The sequence below is a fragment of the Grus americana genome, chromosome 2 (assembly GCF_028858705.1).
Source record: "Grus americana isolate bGruAme1 chromosome 2, bGruAme1.mat, whole genome shotgun sequence".
Classification (NCBI taxonomy): Eukaryota; Metazoa; Chordata; class Aves; order Gruiformes; family Gruidae; genus Grus; species Grus americana.
Genome location: NC_072853.1, coordinates 14,908,575 through 14,930,765, shown reverse-complemented (window position 1 = coordinate 14,930,765; position 22,191 = coordinate 14,908,575). Strand labels below are relative to the sequence as shown.

The 22,191-nt window shown below is 39.4% G+C and overlaps 1 protein-coding gene across 5 annotated transcripts in view; it reads right to left on the bottom strand.

Annotated features, from left to right (window-relative positions):
• Positions 1–4,907: 4,907 nt before the first annotated feature.
• TAF2 (TATA-box binding protein associated factor 2) overlaps positions 4,908–22,191 on the bottom strand; it is a 64,058-nt gene continuing 46,774 nt past the window's right edge. For 2 of the 5 annotated variants that reach the window (XM_054816123.1, XM_054816124.1), the window contains exons 23-26: positions 19,574–19,803; positions 16,760–16,912; positions 16,241–16,346; positions 4,908–6,567 (exon numbers count right to left, since the gene is read on the bottom strand). In XM_054816123.1, coding sequence (XP_054672098.1) covers positions 6,302–6,567; positions 16,241–16,346; positions 16,760–16,912; positions 19,574–19,803 — 755 coding nt within the window. In that variant the 3' untranslated portion in view covers positions 4,908–6,301. The remainder of the gene's footprint in view (positions 6,568–16,240; positions 16,347–16,759; positions 16,913–19,573; positions 19,804–22,191) is intronic. The other 3 variants (XM_054816126.1, XM_054816127.1, XR_008575810.1) reach the window with 2 other exon arrangements.

Genomic DNA, 22,191 nt, shown 5'->3' with positions numbered 1-22,191 from the left:
GCTCCAAAGCAGCTTAAACTCTCTGCTTTGGTGGATGCCTTTGAGCGATCTGCCTTTCTTGAAGCTTGGACATCTCTCAGTTGACTACTACACCAATACACTTGAAGGTGAAGACATAGTGAAGGAAAACAAGTGAAGGCGGCAGGAGCTCCACGGGTGAGTCCATAATACCTAAAAACAGTAGAGACTGCCTTAGGAAGGTGAGGGATAGAACTGATGCGAGACCTCTAGTCTCTCCAAGTCTCTCTTCACTCTGGTGACAGACCGTGTCAGTCCCTCCCCTCCCCCCTACCTCGAGTTTTTCAGTGTACAACAAACCTAGCAATTAAGTGACTAAAACTAGCAAAACAGTAACACGCTGTCAATAATTTCATATCAACTTGAAAAGCTGTACTTAAGTATTTCCAAATCTGCTAAAAAACCTTCCCCACATCCTTCGATTCCACTCCTAGGTGGGAGATGAGCTACCAAAAGACCAAAATCTTTTCTATAATCCCAAAGTTTAAAGCATTAAAAAACTTGAAAGATTTAGCAAAATAAGTGCCTAGAAGCTCAGCAGAATCGGTACAGTAAGGTAAAACAGGTCCAGGACTGGTTCTACATCGGCTGTAGCTGGGCGCTGAAGGATGACGGTGGCCGCCTTTCCTCATGTGCCCCGTTGGGTCCCACGCGGACACCCACAGCCAGCAAGGCTTGGCACAAGCCCACGAGAAACAGAGGGTTACTCACAGGAATTCAAACAGCTTTTAAATTGTGAGCGAGTTTGAGTCATCCCTCCTTTTCCTGGAAAGGCGAGGAACAGATAACTTCCAGAAGAGGCTTTTTTCCCTGAAATAAGGTTTTGAAAAGGGGAAAAGTCAATCAGGTCTTGAAAAGCACTTTCATTCCTAATGTGCTTTCAAATTTTTTCCTTCTTTTCAGGGCAGATTTTCATTTAGAAGTTTTATCAGTTGCTTATTTATGTATTTTATGTTATATTGTTTTATTTTACAGTATGTGTTATTTATAAAATATAGGAACATTAGAAAATGAGAAGTGCATTTCCAGAAAAAAATGCTTCGTATTAACAATCTTCTGAAATTCAATTCTATGGGTAAAGGTAAAATAGAATAGAATAATAATGAATAAAAAAGAATAAAAATAATTAAACCCTCCCTATTTGACCTGAAATGACCTTTGGAGTAGGAAGAGCATTTCTTTTGCCCTTTATTGTTGAGACCACTCCTTTGTTAATACAGCAAAGAAAAAAAATAACTGCCAGTCACATAAGCTCATCTCGCTCCAGCCTTCCAGAATTCCCCAAATGAATCCGCTTCAAAACATTCACTCAACCAATTCACAAGAAAATTAAGACTCCCAACGAGGCGCAGATGTAAAAACGTGAATTCACCCTGCCGTATTGTTTTCTCGGAGTGAAGTCGCAAGGAGCAGCGGAGCCAAACGAACCGGCTGCTGCTGCCAAAGAGGGTTTTGCTCCTGCTCGCGCCTCCTTCCCTCCCTCCCTCGCCCCCACGAGCCGTCCATCGGCCTCGCTGCCTACTCAGCCGCTGCCCACAAGTTTCCGCTCGCTCACGCAGCGAGAAGGAGCCCGGCTGCATTTGCAGGTGAGCGAGTTGTATCGGGCCGCGGAGGAGCCCGCTTAGCTCCCAGAAAATCCAACGTGGGACCGCGGGGTCGGGAGTTGGGGCAGAGAGAGCTCCTTGCCACAGCGGTGACAGGCTGTTAGGTCAGCCCACGGCGTGCCCGTGCAGTTTCGCTTCTACTCAGCAATGAAAAAACCCTAGCTAAATACGCTTTCGAGTTTTGCTGTCACTTTATGATGTTCACCACATCCCGAGCACCATACTCGGTGACGTATTTTTTCAATAAAATACAAAATCTTTCAAATGAAATCCTGACTCAGCTACCTCAACAAAGGTTACTTGTAGATTTATCTGGAGAAAAATAAGAATAAAAGAAAACCTTGGAAATGTGTTTAGCAAAACTACATTTAGGGTATCAGGTGACTATGGAATAACACAGACTTTATATATTAGCTGCCATGGCTTAATGTGTATGCAAACGCTCGTATATTATTATTATTATTGTCATTTAAATTATAAAAGTAGGAAATATATATATATATTTTTACCGTATGTATTTTAAGGGCCCCAGTGCAATACTGATGCTCCATTAAAAATCAGGTTCCTAATTTTCTGTGAAATAACCATCTTAAGGAACTAAAAATATTGACGTGACAAAAATTCCTTGTATTAAATTTTCCATAAATTATCAGGTTTCTGTAAATATGAAATCAACTGAAACTAAACAGTTTTTATACCCTAAAATGTTAAACAGTGTAAAATACCTTGTGATCACTGACAGGAACCCTAACGCCAGATGGTACCTGCTCACCCAAGAACTCAACGACGTTGCATCCCGCCGTCCTTCCTCCACAGCCCCGGGACAGACTGACAGGGCCTGGTGGCGAAGCGATCAGAGCTGAAACGAATGCTTACACGGACACGCAAGGGAAGAACTATATCCTAATTAGACGCTCGAGCATGTCTACAAATCTAAGAGAGGTGGCAGTTACTCCCTGGATGTTTTCTTCTATAATGATGCTGAGAAATAAAGAAAAAAAGATAAACGAAAAGTCTGCGTTAAAAATGCATATAGGTCTGTCAACGTTACATATTTTCCCTACATTTATGTGCATTATAGTGTTTATAATGAACAAAACAAAGGAATTCATGTTAAAAACCGAGATGTCAAAATAAATTCTCCAGACTTTGACCTCTTTGCGATTTTCACGTCTATCTGTAGTGCCTTTTCTTCCAGTATTTGGATACTTCCCCACCTAAATCAAACACAGTGCACTCTCCTTTTGTTTCAAGGAGATCGCACTATAAACCAGAAATTCTAACCAAAAACCAGAACCCAGGCTAAAATCCACTGCAGAGGTTACAGCCAGCCTACGAGGTTTGGCGGTGGTGAGGATAAAGAGCTTAGTCCACTGTCCAAATACAAAGTTTTCGCTTGATGTCAGGTTGTAACTTTGAAATAGCCATCGATTTTTCAGAAGAAAACCCCAAGGTAAAGTGCAATCGGGAAGATCTTGGCCAGGCAACGGGCTCCATCTCCTAAGCCTCTCCCAGGTGCCCATCACCTCCAGGGAACCACTGCAGTAATTTCACCCAACAAAAATGGAACAATCAAAGAAACCATGGAAGCGAACTGCAGCAGCGAGGTCCCCGCAGTGGAGCAGGGCGAAGCATCCCATAAACAGCCCCTGCAGAGGTTTGCCAATCTGCTGCCGAAAACCTACAAGAGCAGAGCTTTCCCATCATCATTACGTACCTGTTATTTTCCATCTTAACAATCAACAAAAATATTTTTGCTTGCAAATAAAGCTAATGCCTTCCTTCCCACCAGAAATATCAAGAACAACTGATAAACATTTTTTGTTGTAGCAATCTTTTAGGTATTAGAAGGAAGAGTGCCTTCCAAAGACTTATTCTAGACCGGGAATACTCAGTCCCCTTTATTTTTTTTTTTCTTATATGCAGTATTACCTATTGTTTCCATTTAGGGGAACGTGCCCACCTATTTCTTAAAATGTGTTGTTCAAAATCACTGGCACTTCATAGAATAATTACTTTCACATGTAAAATAAAAAAATTGCTCCTAAGCCTTGAGCTTTGCTTTTTGCAGTAGTATCAAGCTCACCTCTGTGCAACCAGATGCTTTTTTCCCCTCACTGCACCTTCCAAGGCGGGGGGAACGGCTTGCTTTCACCAACTTCATTTTCCCTCAAGTTCAGTGTTTCGCATTCATCCCTACTGAATTGTGCCTTGCTGCTTTTTGGGTCACCTCTGCGATCTGCCGACCGGTTCCCACGTGTGAGCACACCTAACGTTTGCGAGCAGTGCCTGTCCATGCACTAACCCCTGCCGACCTCCCCTGACTTCGGATCCCACCAAACACATTAATGCATATTCTGAACCAGGATGACAGAATGAAACTAGGAAACCGCACTGGCAACGTCTCGATTTTTTTCCCTCCCATTTTCTGTTAATGGTGTCTTTGCTCTATTTCCTTAGCATATATTCCATAGGTCACTTAAAGCTACACAGCCCCATAGATGATGGCAGAATGACTGTGTTGCAGCTCTGCCTCAGTTCTGTGCCCGTCTCACTAAACAATATGTTTCCCCTCAGCATAAGGGTGTAAATCCACGTCTCCAAAAGTAGAAACTAAACCAGACTAAATTATCCATGACCTCATTTTGAAAACATAAAAGCATCTGCCTTCACTCTCCCAAACAATGCCAGCTTTCAGTGCTTACTAGCCCAGGTCTCCCACAAACACCTTTGGCACTGTTACCTCACTCCTTAGCCAAGGGAAAAACACCTCAAAATATTTCCATCGCGCTATTACTATAGCCTCCCAACCCCTCCCAGCGATTCAGAGCCATGGTGCTAACCTGGCAGCTCGCTGGCTCAAGCAGGGTGCTAAGCGGAGCTGCACACACAGTCAGGCTACTCACAGCTCGCTCAGTACCTCATTGCACCCACGCCATGGGTGTTTTCCTGTTCCTGTTGCGCCTTAGCTCACGTAAGCTGTAAGAGCTCGCGGTCGTTGCTAGAGAGGAGACAGACGGCACCGAGGTGGGCTCCAGCTCACGAGAAGGGCTGCTGGCAGGGCAGCAGCCGGGGAGAGGCTGCGACACTGCCCGGGTCCACCACATCCAAATCCAGCCCAATCTTAACACGTCTTCCAAGTACACCACCTAGCGCAGCGATCCACGCAGGATGAGAGAGATACGGTGTTTGAATAACAAAATGTGTGTATTACAAGATATCCGAGTCTTTCATCTTTCCATCCTACAGATAATCTTTTATTACAAAAACTACAGGATTCAATAGCAGGTACACAATATAAAAGTATTTATTAACTTTCATGAAACAGAATATGGCTTGAAAAAAGAAAAAAATCTTCTTGGGCCCCTCTTGAACTCTCTCTTCACCCTAAGAAGAAGAATCAGTCTCTCACAGGAATTTGGGAAAATTTTTAAAAAATATTTAACCCAAACACAACCAGCTTCTAGAAAGCCAAATGTGAAGTAAGCTCTGGGCAACAGAAGTCAACCAGCGCATGGAAATAACTCCCGTCTCTACATACAAGTAAAGAAAACACATAAAAAGTGGCAGAGATGATTTATCTCTATTATCAACACTTCTAAAAACTTGTTTTTAAATAAAACATTTGCTGGGTGTAAATAGCACAGTGCATAAAACACAGCTGAAGAAATTTGAATGTATCCATCATTTCAAGTCCCAGACCTGGTTTAATCTACGAATGTGTTTCTCCTGTGGATTCATGAGCTGATCATACAGAATGCTTCCAAAACCACCACCCCTCAGCAGGAGGAGATAGGGTTTTTTCAACCTTTTAATTTTTAACCTTTTCAAAGTTATTTTTTTTTCATTTTAGCAAAGCCATCTTTCAAAAGCATATTCTAATGTCAAGCTTGAAGAAAAAATTCTGCCTGTTTCAAAATAATTTGCAAACTTTATTGGATTTTTAAAAGCCTGATTACAGGACAAAACATGCATTAAGCATTTTGCTAAAATTCCAAACACATAATTGCAGAATGTCATTATATTCAAATGGTCATGTCCGTAATAAGTACCTGCAGCTTAGAAGCAGCTTGGAACTTGTTGAGTGTTTTAGTATCTGAGAAAGGCAAACGTTCTTGATGCTGTCCTGACACACACAAAATCCTGACATTACGTTGCAATGGTTAAAGCAAGAAACAGCTCAACTGAAGACTACAGAAACCCCCGTCTTCTCGGAAGGTCTCCACGTGGTCATACTACTCTGGAAACAGCACTTCACCAAAGCTCTGGCAATCAGCTTCTGCTTCAGATGTACTCTGCCTCGTAACACTCTTCGAAGGATTAAACCACAATTGATTCTGGCAGTACACATGGTCAGCATGATGTGCAGGGGGATGCCAGTGGACATAAAGGGCTGCGTTCTTTGTTTAAAATGGGGGGGGGGGGAAGAGGGGGAGGTGTGGAAAACAGTGAAATACAAAATTACTCAGAATCATAAAACGTATTTTTTGAATCAGATTATTTCAACAACCGCATACATAAATAGGCAGCTTCAAATGAGGACGGCGGCAGAGCTTCTGAATTGCTAAGGCAACTCACCTATTCTTATGTCCATAGAAAAAGATAGAAGCTATAGTTATATACATCCTTCGAAGTACTCAGAGAATATTGCAAGTTGAACTCCAGAGAAGCCATCACTATCAGTCTGAAAGCGACGGGGAACGGATCGATCGTGCGCTGGCTGGACTGTTAGAGAAAGCAAAGGGATCCTTTTCCTTTTCTTTATTATCATGTTTATGTTTATGCTTATGCTTATGCTTATGTTTCTTCTTCTTTTTCTTGTGCTCATGGTGGTGATGGTGATGGTGGTCACTGTGTTTGGAGGAGTTTGATTCTTTAGCAAAGACAGAGAGTGGAGCTGCTAAGACAGGGTGCATGTTCATCTCTCCTGAAGATTGTTCTTTACCTAAAAAAAAAAATGGATACAGTAGGATTAACGTATGTTTAACTTGCATTGTTTTCAAACGTAAGCAATTTTGAAATATTAGCTAAAACCTACGCTATGATTTAAACATGCAAACACAGAATCTGTTCTGATACTTGTACCATTAGCTGTTTGGATATTTCAGGAAAGGCTCTGACCATGCCACTAAAGCTCCCGTACTACTGATGATTTTTAGAGAGGTGCTCCTTCCTCCCTCAAAGGCAAAAATGTAACCCAGACAATTCAGAATTGTGAAGAGCTAAGAAACTGCAGGTTATGCTAGCTTCCAGAAATTCACTTTTAAACAGAGCAGGAAGGCCGCTATACCATGAATAATGAAAATATAACTGCGTACGAAACCGGGACGCAAAGTGCAGGACTGGCAAACGGTAAAGTGCAGCTTTGGGATGTGAACTCCTTTTAGTCAGGACCTAAAGCTCCCTGCAAGAACATACAAACCTTTCGATACTGAACAGAATTAAATCGTTTTTTCCAAAAATTGCATCTTACAACCAATTCAGCCTATTTGAAAGATTATACAAATTTCTGTCGTTAAACAAAAAGCAAATTCCAATGCAGACAATGACACCATCTTTATTAGTATATATTTCACAAATAGACTTAAACTACTTATGTGTTGAGTAAGCCTGGTATTGGGATCTGAGGAAGGAAAATCTGATCCATGACCTCTCAATTCCTGAATGACTTTCTCATTCTGTCTTTGGCACATTTAATATTTCATTATTCCATACAAACTGCAATAGCTTCAGTAGCAGGGATTAAAGGGCAATAATCTCACAATAACACTGTTAACAAGGGGAAACACTTGAAGGTAGAAATGCTCAGATTCCTTTGGGCAGAAATTGAATCACATCACTCACATTGTAAGAACGTGCTTTAACTACTGAACAAATGTGGAAAAGCACCATCAGATTTTTGAAGGCAACTACACCTTCAAGTTTTACTTAAAATGGATTTTCTTCACAGCTGCTCTAAATGTTTGGGGGTTCGCCCCCCACTCCAGATTTTGGCAAAAATACTCCTGTTAAATAACAAGGAATCATGTTATATATACTTTGCAATCATCTTTTTCTGTTTATTTAAAAATGGATTTTTTTTATCCCAGTACATCTTTGTTAGGTTGTTTTTTGTATTTTTGAAGGCAAGAATGATTCGTCTATGGTAATGATTCCTGGAAATCTGAAGAGCCAGCTCCCTGTAGTATGACAAACAAGCATTGAGAAAGATTTGCATGCAATCTTTCCAGCCTTATCCAAAAGATTAAGAACTGATTCAATCAAGCACATATATAGGAAAGTTTCTAGACAGTACAGCTGTTCTGGTTTTTGTTTGTTTGTTTTTAAATATGGCTGGAAAACAAAATCTGCATCTGTTTGCAGTGTTTAGAAGTCACAATAGAAATACAAAACATTTTTACAGTGAGGATAATCAATGATTTACTATGGGACACGGTGGAATCTCTATTGCTTAAAGTCTTAAACAGCAAAAGTGATGGTTTTTTAGAAATATGTTTGAGCTCCACTGCAAGATGTGAATATGGTACAATATAAAATTCTGCTGATGTTATGAAGGAGGCTAGACACAGTATAATAGTTTCCTACAGACTTAAAATCTCTAATAAGCAAGTTTTTTTAAAAACTTTCTTATTTAATCAGTAAGCTGATGTTATCAATGCAAAGATTTATTGTTAGAACTCACAGCGATTTTACTTTTTTATGTATATTATGGCAGACAGAAGATATGCACACAAATTCAAACTTCTATTTGTTGACTTCAATGCACAGTTACTATAGAATCATAGAATCCCAGAATGGTTTGGGTTGGAAAGGACCTCAAAGATCATCTAGTTCTAACCCCCCTGCCATAGGCAGGGACACCCTCCACTAGACCAGGTGGCCCAAAGCCCCATCCAACCTGGCCTTCAACACTTCCAGGGAGGGGGCATCCACAACCTCTCTGGGCAACCTGTGCCAGCACCTCACCACCCTCACAGTAAAGACTTTCCTCCTAATACCTAATCTAAATCTGCCCTCCTTCAGCTTAAACCCATTACCCCTTGTCCTGTCACTACACTCCCTGATAAACAGTCCCTCACCAGATTTCTCGTAGCCCCCTTCAGGTACTGGAAGGCTGCTATAAGGTCTCCCCAGAGCCTTCTCCTCTCCAGGCTGAACAAGCCCAACTCTCTCAACCTGTCCTCATAGGAGAGGTGCTCCAGCCCTCTGATCAGCTTTGTGGCCCTCCTCTGGACTCTCTCCAACAGCTCCATGTCTCTCCTGTACTGGGGCCCCCAGAGCTGGACGCAGTACTCCAGGTGGGGTCTCACAGGATCAGAGTAGAGGGGCAGGATCACCTCCCTCGACCTGCTGGTCACACCTCTTTTGATGCAGCCCAGGACACGGTTGGCTTTCTGGGCTGCAAGCACACACTGCCGGCTCATGTTGAGCTTCCCATCAATCAATACCCCCAAGTCCTTCTCCTCAGGGCTGCTCCCAATCCATTCCTCGCCCGGCCTATAGTTGTGTTTGGGATTTCCCTGACCCATGTGCAGGACCTTGCACTTGGCCTTGTTGAACTTCATGAGATTTGCACAGGCCCACCTCTACTACAGCTTTTTTACATTGTTACCGGGAGCCGTTCTTGACAATGAAGACAGCACAGAAGTATAGTGTATTTGATGCAAAAAGGTACAAGACTGCTTCACAGTTTAACTCTTTCTAATAATGTTTCTCTTAAGGAACTCCTACCGGTACCTAAACCTATCCCCATAACCTGAGCTCATTCCTCTAAAGCATACAGCTTTTAGACCAGTAAGAAAATTTTCTTTAGCAGCTGCAAGGATGTAAAATCAGCAATTAAACAGAAGACAAAAGGCTGGAAAAAGGAGCATGTCTGACTCGGGCCATTAGAAAAGAAATGGCTGGAGGCTGTACCTCAGAAAATCAAAGCACACATTATTTGACACCATTAAAATAGGCTACAGTAGTTAAAGGTGCACTGTGGCAGTGACACAACACAGCTTCTAGTAACACAGAAATAAAGGTTGTGGCAAAAAGCCTGAAGAAGATCAATCAGTGTTTGTCCATAAAAGACATACAAAAGATTATCTGAGGTACAGAGCACATTCTGACATGTTCTCAAGCTACAGACACATGATGCATTAAACTATACAAGGCAAACTAAAATCAACTTGAAAAAAAAAAAAAAACCCCACACATGACACAAACCCTTAAAACTTTCCACAATTTAGAACTAATGGAGCTGTAGTTATTTTTATATGGAAACTGAACCTGTAAGTCTAGACACTACATTTGTAACAACCTCAAACCAAAGCTAAGCCTGAGCTTTAAAAATGTTAACGCAGTATAACTAGTATAAGGACACGGGCTTGAGCCTGCAGGGATGATGTAGCAGCAGTGCCAAGTGCCAGTGAAGACCAAGGACACAATCAAACAGACTCTCTTGACACTCTTGCACTACCTGCCACTTGTGCAAATTTCCTGCTGTTTACTAAACTACCAGCTCTGCTAAGGCACCAGTCTGCTTTATCACTTCTTTACTTATTTCAGGTAGGTTATTTAAAAAAAAAAAAAAAAATCACTGTTTAAAGTAGTTAAACACTATTGACTGGAGCACGTTAGGGAGCAAATACAACAGTAGCTTAAGCCAACAGGACTGAAGGGGTGGTGATGAGCACCTGGAAACTGAAAAAGGCAGGAAGATCTTCAGGGAGGGGAGAAATGGGATCCAAATGCAACCCAAGGGCCACTGATGCTTAAGGAGACAGTCAATATTGGTAATAAGGCACAAATGTCAATAAGAAATGAAAGAATGTCATGACAAAAATCTACTTTCACTGAGCCAGTACTAAGAGTACAGATACACTGTATTCACAGAGGTCAATAAAAGCTATAATCTGTTGGGGTTTTAACAGCGAAAATAATAGCTATCCAGAAAATTTGCTCCTACTGTTACAGTGCTTTGAAATCAGGAATAAAATATATTGATCCTGGATGATGGCTCAGATAGAACGTACACAGAGCATCAAACTCAGTTGTCTGTAAAATGGACCCTATAACAAAATTTTACAGCTTTGTATCTGTAAAATTCATCGTTAAACTTGCAGAACACTTTTTCTTCATTTTAATTTCTTTTTAATTAACATCCATTTAAAGGTCATGCCAGGACCTTGCCGAATTAGGAAAGCAAGGCTAAACAGGAATTGCTTTACAGGGCATTAATATCATCCTCACGTCAAGGGGGGTAGCAGGACTGCTGCAAGGAGGTCCGGAGCACTCCCTTTTCCTCCAGGGAACCGGCTTCCTCCTGGCTGCGGGAGCAGGACTGGAACCCGGGTTTCTCAAATCACAGAAACACACAATAAGCGGAGGGTGAGCCCAGGAGCTTGCTTCTGAAAGGGTCAGTAACATTCCTTGGAAGAAAATGCACATGCATGTGTCTATCCACTTGGATCTCCTTCTGTTTGGGATGTGGAGATTCCAATGCAATTATTGGCTTTGCGGTGTTCCAGCTAGCTGGGTAGGTGTTTAAAATTAGACAAGATTACTGTCCCATGGGAGAAAGATCAGAAACTTTGTGCACACCTTGTCACTGGAACCGATACAAATGCTGTAGATATTGTGAGAGAATAGAATATGAAAACACAGATCTCACAGTTTAGTTTTAGAATGAAAGGGGTTTAGATCTTGATAAACTTTAAAGTAACATTTTCTGTCATAATAAAAATCACTGCCAGATAGTAACAACATCCTATTCATCAATTATCTAGGGTAAGTTTTTTTCTTTTTTAAGAATCATCAGTGCACGAATGTTGGAACAATGCTGTTGGGTACAGTGTTTTACCTACTTTTATACTCTAGAGTATACTCTAGAGAAAAAGAACATTTAAATCAGTAAGTCAATTCAGAATACTTTGTGCCTCTAACAGTTTCAGGTAGTTCACTTGAAAATGTAGTTGCTAGCCTTATCCATCTCCTAGGTTTGAGAGTGATCAGTTGTTTTCTCAGTCACAGCTACAATACTATGTTGTTTTTATTAAATCATGTAGCTGACACACAGCAGCCACACACTGATGCAATTCTCATTTATTTTGTCACCTTATCTGCAGGGCTTGCATTTGTATTAAAGCTGCTTTCATGCACTTAAGGGTAAAGTACTTGAACACACCCTTCCTTGTGAAGTGTACAATTAACCACATACTATTTCAGTGAGGCAAAATTATCTACAGAACCTCAAAAGCCTATGAATTACCAGTCTGAAAGCAGTTATATTTTAGGTAATAAAGTCAACATATGTAACAGATACTATATTGACACTATATGTTATTAAAGAGTAGTCAAACAGAACAGTTGTAACAGCTTTTCCCTCCTTAAAAAGTAAAGCAAAATTCCATCATTGTCAGTGGTGTCCTCACACCCAAGAAGCGTTCATTTATCTATTTGCCTGTGTGCTGATGTTTCGGTAACCCTTTTTGGCAGGAAGCCACCAAGGGCTGAACTTTGAGGTGCTGGTGCTCTTACAGCTAACCCTGGTAACCCCGCCGAGCTGTGGAGCACTGGGCTTCTTGTAGAGTTCAGACTGAACTCCTATTAACAACTGTATCCACACTGGAAATGCGGTGATTTGCATTTGCACAGGCTCAAATCTACTGTTGTAAATGTACTGTATAAACATCATGGGTGCAGCAGTTTCCCTCTACACTTTACTGCAGTATGGGCTGTATCCAGTTTCAAAACCTTCCAGAAACAATTCAATCCAGCTAAACTGTTATTTCCTGAAACTGCAGACAGTAACTGTGATAAACAAGACCACAATCCATCAACACGGATGAGTGTGGTCCAGACCTTCAATGTTTCATGTACATCTACATGGTAAACAGAGATGTACAAGCTCAGCAGTGGAAATTTCTATTTTGATTTTCCTGGAAAACATTAAATGGATTAATAGAATGGCCAAAGGTTTTTTTCTGATCTGAGTTTGAAGGCTCAGGATGTGTCCTCACAGCTCACTGTTCCTGAATGCACTCAGAGAAAGAACTGCTTAATTCTAATTAAACGTTTATCAGTGATGACCTGTTAAGCCATAACGATATGTAACTTCACTGGTAGATCACACAGGCTACAGGCAGGTTTCTATTTTGGAAGCAGAAAAGAACAGGCCAATCAATAACCACTGACACATACAGCACAACTTTTTCAAGGCTAATTTTGAAGTATAATATTTCAGTCATTTGAAAGTATCAAAGTAAATAAAGAAGCGTCTTAATCTGATTTCACTGAAGTCAACAACACATGACAAGTCACCTTACAGTCTGAAATGAGAGTTTAAATCTACTGCTTACAGATAATCTGATCTTGAAATTCTTTTGATCTTAAGATAAGAGTAGGGAGTGTTACTACTATTCTTGATGATTTAGTAGCGAATAATCTGTTCTTGCATTAGTAACGTGACCTTGCACAGCTTTAGAGGCTCAAAGGAGGCTGCCATGTTTCTAGTCCTTAGGGTAGATGAATAATCAACACAACAGCATTCTTCAGACAGTTCACAACTGATGTTTTGTTTGTTTTAATACCTTCTTGAAAAATGCTCAGAAACCCTTATAACTACCAGAGTCCACAGTTCTATTATCATAGACAGGATGCTTTAGTAGGATTTAAAATGTTTTCTATATGAATAACTATGAAAGGTGCTGTAACTATAGTACTGAAACCTGTAATCCTGCAAGAGTTGTAGTACAAGACTTCTTTTATTGCCCTTGCAGTGTGTCTCAATACTAACCTTTCTCATCCATGAGCAGAAGCATACAGGAAAAAAAAAAAGCTTTGAAAGGAAAATAATATTTTCCTGGCTTTATGGGAGTTACATCAACTCGAGCAAATCCAAATTACCATTCAGGGTGGTGTGGGGAGTGTTAAAAAAAAAGAATACACAGATACGGCAGGATTTAGACCCAACATGAACTTCCTCCTGGCAGCTGCTGTTCGCAGGCTGCGTTTGGCTGATGACCTAACACTTCATGTGACATGTGGGGACATAACCCACAGCTGTGAGAGGAAAACTGAGCATGGACTAAGAGCTCGCTGCCTTCCAAGTCAGAGTCACAGAACTGAGGCAGATAGAAGATCTTACAGATTTACCAGCAAGATACTGAGGCCATTTCAGAACCTCTTGTCAATCTGTTTCACAATAATCACTCACTGAAGTGCACCCATCCTCCGTCACTGCTGCAAAAACTCAAAAGCCCTCAGGAAATATTATCTGTGATTCCTTTGTAAAACAGAACACTCCTATGTGTGAACAATTTTATTTACATATGCTTTTATTTCTCCCCATCTGCTTGGCATTTCTTCTCAGAAGTATGCCATTTCCTAAAGATTGAACTGTCTTTATTTACTCAGTCTAAAATTCATACATCTCTGCTTCTAAGAAAAATGCTAAGAATAAGAAACAGGTGAAATTTTAGAAGCAAAGAATATCTGGAGTGGAACTGCTTCTAACCGCACAAACCAAAGAAAATGAAATTAATCTGAAGTGTTTAAAAATAATGCTTTTCAAAGGCTTATTATTTAAATGAATTCTGTAGCAAAATCCAGCATTTGTCTCATTTATTACCTAGGAAAGAAAATATATTCCAGTGCGCTGAATGCCTAAATGGCAGAGGTGAGGAGGTCATTCAGCACACAAGTGAAGCGCGAAGTAGCTTTTGTCTGCTGTAGGTCTACAAAAGTGGCAGTCAACTGGCCACTACTCTGCTCCTGATCAGACTTTACCTTTTCTGAACTCTAGTGCAAACTTAATATGCAACAGTCCTGGAACACAGAGCTGGCGTGCAGAGGGTCCCGTAAGTCCCATTTGTGAAGTATTTGGCAGAGTTTTGTTTATGACTTTATATTCCATAGAGTGTGTAAATCTAGTAAAAAAATTTGTTGCAAAATATCATGTAAGAGTTACAAATACTAATCCTCAGCGGATCGTCTTCATACTCGCATACCCTGGATGTTGTCATTCTTTGCCATAACTGAAATGTGATGGTTGACCATAACACTGAGAACAAAATACAAAGCAGTTCTGAGAGGTTAAAAGTAAAGGCTGTGCAGAATTAGGCTCCTAAGTTCATGAGAGCAACCTATATGCAGCCTTCCATTTACTCTGCTAAAATGCCTATGATTTAGGCAAAAAGTTGTGAGTTTTGCTACTCTACATATCTAACAACAAATCCATCCTGGTGGAGCGGGCTGTACAGGCATATGTCATTAACCAAAGGCCATCTGGAATCTAGAAACTGGACCTCCCTGTGTTTTATGTCCCCATATGAACTTAATTTGTTAGCTGTACAATGACAGCAGTTACCTTTTATTAAAAAAAAAACCAAACCAAAAAACCAAAACCCCTTAGTGGCTAGAGCATCTGCCAAGGAAGTAAAAACGTGAAGTCCTAGGCCCTATGGGAGTATGAGCCTACAGCTTCCACGCTCCTGGCCAGCACCAAGGCACCAGCCTCAGCAGGATACTCGGAGCAGGAACAACCACCAGCCCCTCTCAAACGGGGCCACTAAATTGCAAGGTCACAGGGAATGCAGATGAGGTCACCCGTCAGTGTAGCTCAGGACTTAGGGCACTCAAGATGGAATCAAGGTTCCAGATCCTGCTGCTAAGGTCTACTTGTGTTTTACATTAGGCAACCACTGGATTAAAACAGAAAAACAAGCAAGAGGGTAATTACTCTGAATCCTACTTCTAAGGCCAAATACTTCACTTTTACACGGTGCAGTACTGCAACCTTAAAACCTTGTTTTGGATGCGTACCAAAGATCTTTCAAAATGCTTGCTACATACACACTACCTCATCTTAGCTCCACTGGCACTTTCTGAAACTAAACTTCAGAAATGTGGTTTAAAATACTTTGAGAAAATGAGACTAGCCACTGAATTTATTTGCTAGTGACAGATAAGCAAAGAAGGTGGAAGTTCATCAGTGAAATTCAGCCTGTCTTAAAGTTTCTAACAAAGACTATTCTTTGAGAAGTAATTTTGTCAAATATTTTATGAAAAAGATACTAAGAGAAGCAGTAAAAGAAAAGGAAGTGCTTGAAATGAAACTGTTTTACTCAATAGATGCAAACTTTTCAACTTTGAAAAGCCCTTCTAAGCATCTTTGAGGCTTGCATGTTTTTTAACTACTGATGTTGTTATAAATCATTAAGATTAGAGATTTGTTTTTAACCTGAATAGTCTTCCTAATTTTTTTTGAAGTTAATCTTCAAAATTATTATTTTTTAAATGACAACTATGGCAAAATAAATTTTACCTAATTGCTTATGGGCTTCGATTTCAGCTTTATGTTATTTTATTAATTTCTACACTTTTCACTTTTATAAGCACAATACATAATTGCCTTAGATATGTATGAAAATACACATGTACACAGTTATCTATAAATATATTGGAAGCTAAAGAAATGTTCTTATACACCCTTTACACAATTCCTTGAATTCAGTTAACATTTAACGCTTACCAGCACTATATGCATGCGAATAAGCAGTAGCAAAAAAACCCCCCACAACTGAAATACTTGAAAAATTCACACTATCGTTTTGCCAATAGATTTACTGTACCTGGTGTGGATGGTCTCTCCAACATATTCAAATGATGGTAAATAAAGGCTTGACTGTCATGAACTGTATCCATATCAATTTCCTCCTCTTCTTGAGAGTTTGAGAACTAAGATATCAGGAAAAAAAATAAGCAGATGCTAATAATTCATAGGAATATCACTAGATAGAACTTAAAATATTTTATTTTTGAGGAAAACTGGGGGTGAGAGGGAAAGGAAGTGATATCTACCACTGCAAAGGAATAAAAATTCAGTAAAATTAAAAAGGGTCACTGTGTTTTCTTCTTTTTAATTTACCGTGAAGCTGTGTGAACAAGAGCATTAACTGTCAACTTTAGTTCTTGCCAGCCAATAAAGAATCTGATGGGAAATGATTTTGCCAAAGTAAGCGTAACAACTACTGTACACATATACACAACATATCTTTTGTTTGAACACAGCTTTAAGGGAAGTCAGCAGAAGCCTCTGCTGTTACTCTGAATATCCTACATATTGTGCAAGTTGAATTTCCATTTCTTACTCTGATTTTGAGTTTGACTTTACTGTCTTCATTCTTCTCTAGTATTTGCCCTGGCTCCAATGGAGACCCGAGTGGCATATCAGCCTTCCTCTTCACCCCCTGCTGATGACCAGAAATGCTGGATGCTGTTTCCTTAATAAGATGATCATCCTCCTGAAGCAGCATTAAAAGACCAAAATTAGAAGATAGCAAGAGCCATGTTTCAGCCTAAAAGAGACCTGATAGCTGAAAACACTTCTGAGTAAAGTGGGTGATTTGAACAAAGTTTTCCCTGTAGTTCTGGCAAAAAGTATTTTCTAAAACCCTGTATGGATTTGTGCCAACCTCTCCTACAAACATAGTTTCTCTTTCCTTCTATCCCTGCTCCCTCCACATATCTAGCATTGGCATCTTTTCTGTCCCTTCTCACAATCATGGTACTGTTGGTGTGCAACAACATTTGCTGCCCCTGAATAGCCTTTCTATAAATCTGTGCCTCGCAGACTCTCCTCAGTCCAAATCTCAGTTGAAAAACTGTGATAGCCTCTGATCTACGCATGGGATTTAGCTAAATCTTCCTTTAGTTAGCTTTAAAAGCTAACGCTTACTTTGTTGAATACAAATCATAACGAGGAGGTATAACTTGGGGAGTTTTTTTGATGTTACAACAATATTTATTAAAAAGAGTTAACCTGTTTTGTAAATTATTGCTTAGATTATCAACAAAAACAGGGTCAAAGGAATATAAAACTAGCAGGAGAGTCTACTAAATTACACATATAGTCATTAAAACAGGAGACAGGTGTTCCAACAAGTCCAATACACAGAATATAAAAGGAAAAATGAAGTACCCACAGAAACAAACCCAATTAAAAGCCCACTAAAAACTAGATAAAAACTGTATCATAGACGCTCAAGAGCATGTGCTGCTCCACTGAACTGCTCTTCCTCTGTCCTACAAAGGGCACTCCAGTCCCACAAACTCTTGCCCTGAACAATTCAAATTCAATTTTATGAAGTGGGCAACTTTTTCTGTTCTCAGCAAATCAAGTGACACAAGTCTATTGGTACTGATTTTGACATGTTTATGCTCTCAGAATATACAGTCTGCTTTAAAGAATCTAGTTACTCTATTTATTCTGTTACCTGTTAATTCTTTTTTACCTCCAATATGTATTTCCCTTTTTAATCCCTATTATTTAACCCAACACACTGCTGTTGTGAAACACTTTTGGATAAACTTTGGCTGATGTGAGAGGCAGCCTTTGTTTTATATTACTGGTTTGGGTTTTTTTCCACAAGGAAAATGAGTTCCCTGAATTTTGGAGGAGTTACAGCGAAAACGGTAATCTTAAAGTAAGGGGTAGGAGAATGGAGATGAGGCATAGGAGAAGATACAATGGATGAAGTGTGAATTGAGGCTTATACTAATGCTGTATTTTCAGCCCAGTGTAAGCCAGTACTGCTGCTAAAGCAGCAGCCTCTTCCCCTTCCCCATACATTTCTGTCCTGGGCCGCCTCAAGCATTTGTATAACTACATCATGAACTGGACCAGGAAACTGACCCAGCAGGAAATATCTGTTCATAAAAAAAGGTATTTTTCAACCTGATCCTCCCCTGATCCAGCTCACTATGCAGCAACAACTGTGCTAGCACAAGGGAGAGGACAGCATAGGAAAAAGAAGAGTTAAGAGGAAATTTTTTGATTAAGATAGTCTGGCTGCTGAAAGTGTGGACGTTCACTGGATTGCAGCCTGGAAATCTGCCAACAAAATGTCTCCTGCTATTTAATTCTGATATCTGTGCGCAGCTAATTAGGACTTGTTACATGTTCTGTAAATATGTAGGATAGCTCTAATGATACTTGACTCCATCGTAATTTCCTCCCCCTACTGGAAATAGCCTGCAAGGTACTGTGATAATTTGCAATCAGTATTCTTCTGAATAAAAAGGATTTAGAAATTAACTATGGGATTGATAAAGCAACAGTACATCATTCAAAAGGGTGGAAAGAGTATCAAACATGCTAGCCATATGTTCACATTCTCTTTCCAGATTTACTCCTAAGCAGTTTCAATCAAATGTAGTTTTTGAAACTGTTAAGAAAATTACTCATTATTTCCATGTCTGTTGAGTTTTTTCCCCCCCTCATAATTAAATTTGTCCAACAAAAGACTTAGTCTTGCATCAGTGGCAGTTATTTTTAAGAAAAGTATCACTTGAATAGCTTGTAAGATCCGTTTTCTAACTACACAATGGACTATATGTTAGGACTGAAGCCTCCAAAGCCAGAAAGATATCTTAATGTATGCGATAACTTAATGTATGCGATTTTTCAGAAGTTGTTACAAATCCTTCAGAGCACAGTACTAAATCATCAGATTCAAGTCTCAAAGTTGTTTAGGAAGAGTTATATCCATGTATTTGAAGATGTAAGAAATTTACTGATAAAAATTTTTGTTTTGAAAAATTGCATAACTTGCCTATAAGCAATATTCTTAGTCTAATAAAAAAGTTTTCATCACAGCATCAAACATTTCTGTGAATCATTTCATGTCTCATAAGCAACACAGAAAAAGTAAAGTTTTATAAAGAACAGAAATGATGAGACTAGAAACAACAAGTAAAAAGCTTGCATACGGTATGCAAAACAGTTTAAACAAAAAGTTAAGGTATATGCCAGCTTTTCAAGCGGAAGGAATAAAGAGTAACAAGGTATAAAGGTAGCTTAGGTAAGGCATGAGAAGCTTGAACACAATACAAAATTAAATCAGCAACCAACACAAAGACTCAGAGCCAGCTGAATGGGATGTATGCAGATGGTTTGTGCTTACGGTGTTCTGAAATCCCACTGACTGTCCGTGATTGCTAGTACTATTCACAGGTTCCTGATTATTTGCAACTGATTCAGGGATAATCATTGGATTAAGTACAGCCTTCTTTTCTTTTAGATTAAGAACAAGTCCAAGTTCTGGTAAGGGTAAACAAGAAGGTCTGCTGAGGCCAAAAAGTGTGAAATAAAGGTCCACAGCACCACATCGTAATCTCCAGTCATGTGAAGTTCCTAAAATCCAAAAGAGATTATTGTTAATACAGAGAAAAAATCTTCTCCTCCCCCACAAATAAGACAGTTTAAGTGATCTGAATCCACCAGAGTATGACATTTTCTGGCTTAAGATACACTTCCCTCATTATTCCTGCCTCTTATTGACTCAAACTCACCTGCCACATCCTGTTTAAAAGGAGGGCTTTAAGTTGTTTGGGTTGTAAGCCGGAGGTGTTTAGTGGAAGGAGACTGGGAAACTAAGTGCTATAACAACATAATGAAAAATAAAAGGAAAATAATCATACCCATATGCTTTTATTTTTAAAGTTTCACTCTAGGTTTTACTATCACACAATTAAATAGAACATTTTGTTACCAAACTGGCTTCCTGAATCAGTGGGTTTGGTTGCATGTGCCTATGTATTCCAGGAAACTTAGTAGGAGCCTTAAGTGTGACTGAGAACCGAACCCTCTGGAAACTGCACTGATGGAGAACATAAACCAGCAATGCACAGACATGCTTTTTGATGTAACTACTGTGTCACGTACTTCACTGGATACTCAATTCTTCAATTTGTTTTCATACTGGAGATATGTATTCTTATTGCACAACGCAATGCTTCATCGATTTTATTTTTTTACTGCAAACTGTGTACTGCTTTTCTATCTTCATACACAAATGGTCAGAGCACGTTTGGCACCAATCACAACAGAAAGACATCTAACATCTGGTACAATGCTGCAAATACAGTGATGTTGGTGTTAACTCAGCCCAGCTCTTGACTGATTGCAAGTTTATTGAACATATTGTTCCACAGCAGGAATACAACTATATCTAATAAACAAGGCACAGATGCGCCAACTGCCATGTTAATGTGGCTGTGCAAGACTTAGCACAAAGCAAAATTACAAGATCTATCCCTGTAAATACTGAGTTTCATGAGGATAAAGAGTGTTTTGAGTAAGCTTAGCTGTACATACACTTACCCAGTTACAAGTGAAAGCGATATGAGTATTAACCTGGACATTTCTAACATTAAAATACTCTCCAAAGAATGACACATTCACAAATATTAATTTAAAACATATTCTAATATTTTAACAATAAATAATTTATTAAACTTCTTAAACTAGTACATCTTAAAATGATATGATGAATTTCCATTCAGTATCTCTCTCCTTTTCCAGTGGAGCAGCTAAGCTTAAATACAATTGGTTGCTGAATTTCTCTGCAATCTTTGGAACTTGTGAGCATTATCAATTTAATGCAGATTAACACAGAAGAAAAAAAAAAAGATTAGATATATCAATCAGCGTCTGTTTTCTACTGCATGTGCTTATGTTAAATGAAAGCAACTCATGATTCTAGGTTCAAGCAGCTTTAAACCTGGCTACTAACTTGTCTCGCACAAACAAACATTTTTTTCAAGGCACCTTGGAATGCTACAGTTATCCCTTACAGAAAATAAATGGAAACATTATGTCATCTTGATGCATAGAAATTTAAGTACTTAAAGCCCCATGAATCATAATAAGAATGTATACCCTATTTGTTCCTTGCAAAAAGAGGTAATGGTTGTAAGTAACACTGCACACACTCTTCTCTCAAGAAAAAGGAAAAACAAACTCTCTGATGGGAACATCAAAACTGTTTATTTTCTGTGCCTGACACTTGGCAAATCCTACAAAACTGAACTACTAGTAGTCTCCCCATTTCAACCCCTGGAGTGTAGCTGTAAACTTTTAAACACTAAAAATAATGATACACAGAGAACAGACAGCCTTCAATGACCTAAAAAAGCTATATAAACGTTTTATGTAATCTACGTAGTAATGTGCCAGATGTTAAAGGGCAGTTTGTCAGGACTGGATAAAACTGCTTCAGTAATGAAAAACGGGTCAATGGTAAAGATGCAAGCCCTTCTCTCATTAGGATATTTCCTAATCACACAAGGCAAATTGAGCCTTAGGTTTATAATACACTTCTAAAAATCTCATTTAAATTATCTATACAAATGTTATCCTCTCATATTCTCTCAGAGTTTAGTAAAAGAGGACAAAGAGAGACTATCTAATCTAAAGCAAACTATAAAGAAAAAGGTAACAGAGACCATCATTTGAGGAAACATTTGCTTTGAATGTCTGGGTCAAAGAATCATTCTATGCCAAAGTACATCAGAGCACACTACAGCAGTAGACAAAAGAATGGAAAACAAGGTTGGACACCCTCTGTCACTAAGAAAGTTCTGGAGGTACATACATGACACTAAACTTCTGAGGCTGAAGTTTCAATTTCTAACTATGGCAACTAGGAGAGCTCTTGGCATATTCTGAAGCAAGTCTTCAACATTTATTTAAAAAAACCTTACAATAAAAAACCCAAAACAAAACCAAAACAACCAACAA